General features: G+C 38.4%; 1 protein-coding gene across 1 annotated transcript; it reads right to left on the bottom strand.

The window, feature by feature from the left end:
- Positions 1-1,788: 1,788 nt before the first annotated feature.
- On the bottom strand, positions 1,789-2,280 carry LOC149002964 (S-protein homolog 27-like). Its single transcript, XM_089138795.1, has one exon. It carries the CDS (start codon positions 2,278-2,280, stop codon positions 1,789-1,791), a length of 492 nt encoding a protein of 163 aa, XP_088994921.1.
- Positions 2,281-2,490: the final 210 nt, after the last annotated feature.

Below are 2,490 nucleotides of genomic sequence, written 5' to 3' on the forward strand. Positions count from 1 at the left end.
AAATCAATATATATTTTAAATATTAGATGGTTCAAATGAAAGAACATATTAGATTCAACATTAATAAGTTAGATTATGCATATTAATGATATATTAGATTCAAATTTGGTTAGGGGTAGGGACAGGCTCAAGGTAGGGGTGTTAAGAAAACCTTGTTGACCCATCTGGCTCAAACCCCCTCGAGCCTTACCTAATTCCTAGCCCCATTTTTTAACCTGAAGGGCAGTCTTGGATTACAAAATATTGAACCTTGATAGGGTCGAGTCGACTTCGGGTGTAGCCCTCAGCCCATCCCAACCCTATGGTTAATTTTTTTTTATAATAAAAACTCATTCATTAAAAGCCAAAGACTCAAGAGTCTGGCATAGACGACCCGATCTTCGAATTGTTAATGAAACCCCTAACATCCCAAAAAAATGGGCTGCAAGTCCATATGAGGTGTATAACCCAGGCACATAACACCCTCCAATACATTCAGGCAATCTGTAAGAAAGATAACATCCTTGAGCTTCTTCTCTGCTGCCCATTGCATTGTTGCTCAAACCGCTAGGAGCTCTACCATCAGTGCCGAATTGAAGGTCATAGGCTATGAACAAAGCTGTACGTCAAGATCTTCCTTTATGTACTGTGATGAAACCATTGCCACCCTTGGTCCCCCCCCCCACCCCAAAAAAAAAAAGGCCATGCTTGGCATGTTGGTCAAGTGCTCACTCGCTAAATGCTTGGTCATCGGTCCATGTCCTTGAAGCAGCCTCTCTTGAAACAGGTGTAGAGCTGTGTGCATCTGCTTCTCCCTAGACCCCACTGAATAATGCAGAAGCCTTGTGCACTAGATGTGATTTTTATTTTTCTTAGATACCTATAAATGTCCAACCAAATATTTTTCTGAAATAAACCTAAATTTGTACTTGATTTGCATAAAATATAGTTGTCAAGTATCACCTAGGTGTCAAGCAAATTTGTTGGGGCCTAGGAGGTTGCTGCTTTATTGCAGCATCAAGCATGGGATGCACAATGGTAAATAAGAACCAATGAGTATCACAAAACTGATATGTAAAATATGGCTATGAGAAGTGTCGGGATGGCACTTCTTCATTTTTTTTTCCATCTAAGTGAATGAGATGTTAGTTTTCCTCTAATTCTTAACCATCATTGATTAAGCAGGGAAGGGTTCTAGACTTCTAGTGGCTTATGCCTCCTGTGTATCTGTAGAGTTAAAATGGATAATCCATCTCCCAACAAGTTTGAGGCAAGTAGCAAGGAAATGATATTTTCACTCATTTGATCCCCCACCCCACCCCCAATCAAGGATATTTCTGTATTAATCAATCAAAGTGCTTTCTGTGTTTCTCTCTGTCTAGATCATTTTTCTCCCTGGATGTGGAATGAACTATCACGTATTTATAACATATCATAGTTATAGAGAATCTGTCTTGTTAAATGTCAACTTGATAACCTGCTTTGTACAATGTAATGAAGTTCTGTTAGGTTCTTCAAAATTTAGTTGATTGTCATTCATTTGCTTGTCATTATGTTGGAGCCACAATGATACCAATCTTTCATGGTTTAAGTCCAGTATCGATTCTCTTCATCTCCATAATATCTCAAACTTGTTTAGAAGACCTACTGATAAAGCAACAAAAATAACCAACCGTGACTTCAATTGGAATTTAGAGTATTCACTCAACGCTGATAGTAGAGATCAAGGCAGATATTAGACTCATAGATTTATTATTTGGGGATCAAATTCATACAAAGCAGCTGGAAGAAAAAAAAGATAGAAAGAGTTCAGAACAACGATCCAATGTCATGAATGCCCAAAGCAATCGAGTCATCCATTCCATAATGCCATTTTGCTATTAGCATTGGCTGGCCTGGATGGCTTGGGTCTTCTGTGTCTACAATGTAAACCCCATCAGGTTCAACAAGAATAGTGCAGTCTGGGCAGAGATCTCGTTTTGCGTCAAAAACTTTTGCATTACTAATTGCTTTAGCGGCACCAACTTGAACCCAGAAATCACAATAGTAGAGAGTAGTAAACCCAACATTTATACAGAAAGTCCATGGGAATTGCTGATTGTTGACGAGAACTTTGTATCCTAAATCATCATCCTTTGATCGACAGTGCAAATGCAATAAATTTCCTTCGCCCAACTTGTTCTGCACTCTTGCATGCACCCTAGGAGTCAAGAAACACCCAGAAACCAAAGATGAAGAGAAGTACTCCATCGTCAAAGCAAGAATTATCAGAACAGGAACGATTCTTGTAAAATTACCCATTGATCTATCTGACTTGTGCTTGCTTCTAAGCTTCTTCTTGATTAGTCTTAAAATTTTCAAACCTATTCTTTCTTTATAGGACTGAAAGACGCGTTGAAGAGTCTATCCTTCAGTTTCTTTGGTCATTATTGTGACAGTTTTTTATTCTTTTAATGGTCTTTAATGGTAATAAAATCCTTCGGTTTTTTTTGGGTCATCTGGTTCTCTTTT

Source organism: Hakea prostrata, chromosome 10 (assembly GCF_041222555.1).
Source record: "Hakea prostrata isolate BN-2017 chromosome 10, UWA_Hpros_2, whole genome shotgun sequence".
Taxonomy (NCBI): Eukaryota; Viridiplantae; Streptophyta; class Magnoliopsida; order Proteales; family Proteaceae; genus Hakea; species Hakea prostrata.

Excerpts from the sequence above, each read along its gene's own strand:
- LOC149002964 (XM_089138795.1), bottom strand. The coding sequence starts at position 2,280 with ATGGGTAATTTTACAAGAATCGTTCCTGTTCTGATAATTCTTGCTTTG.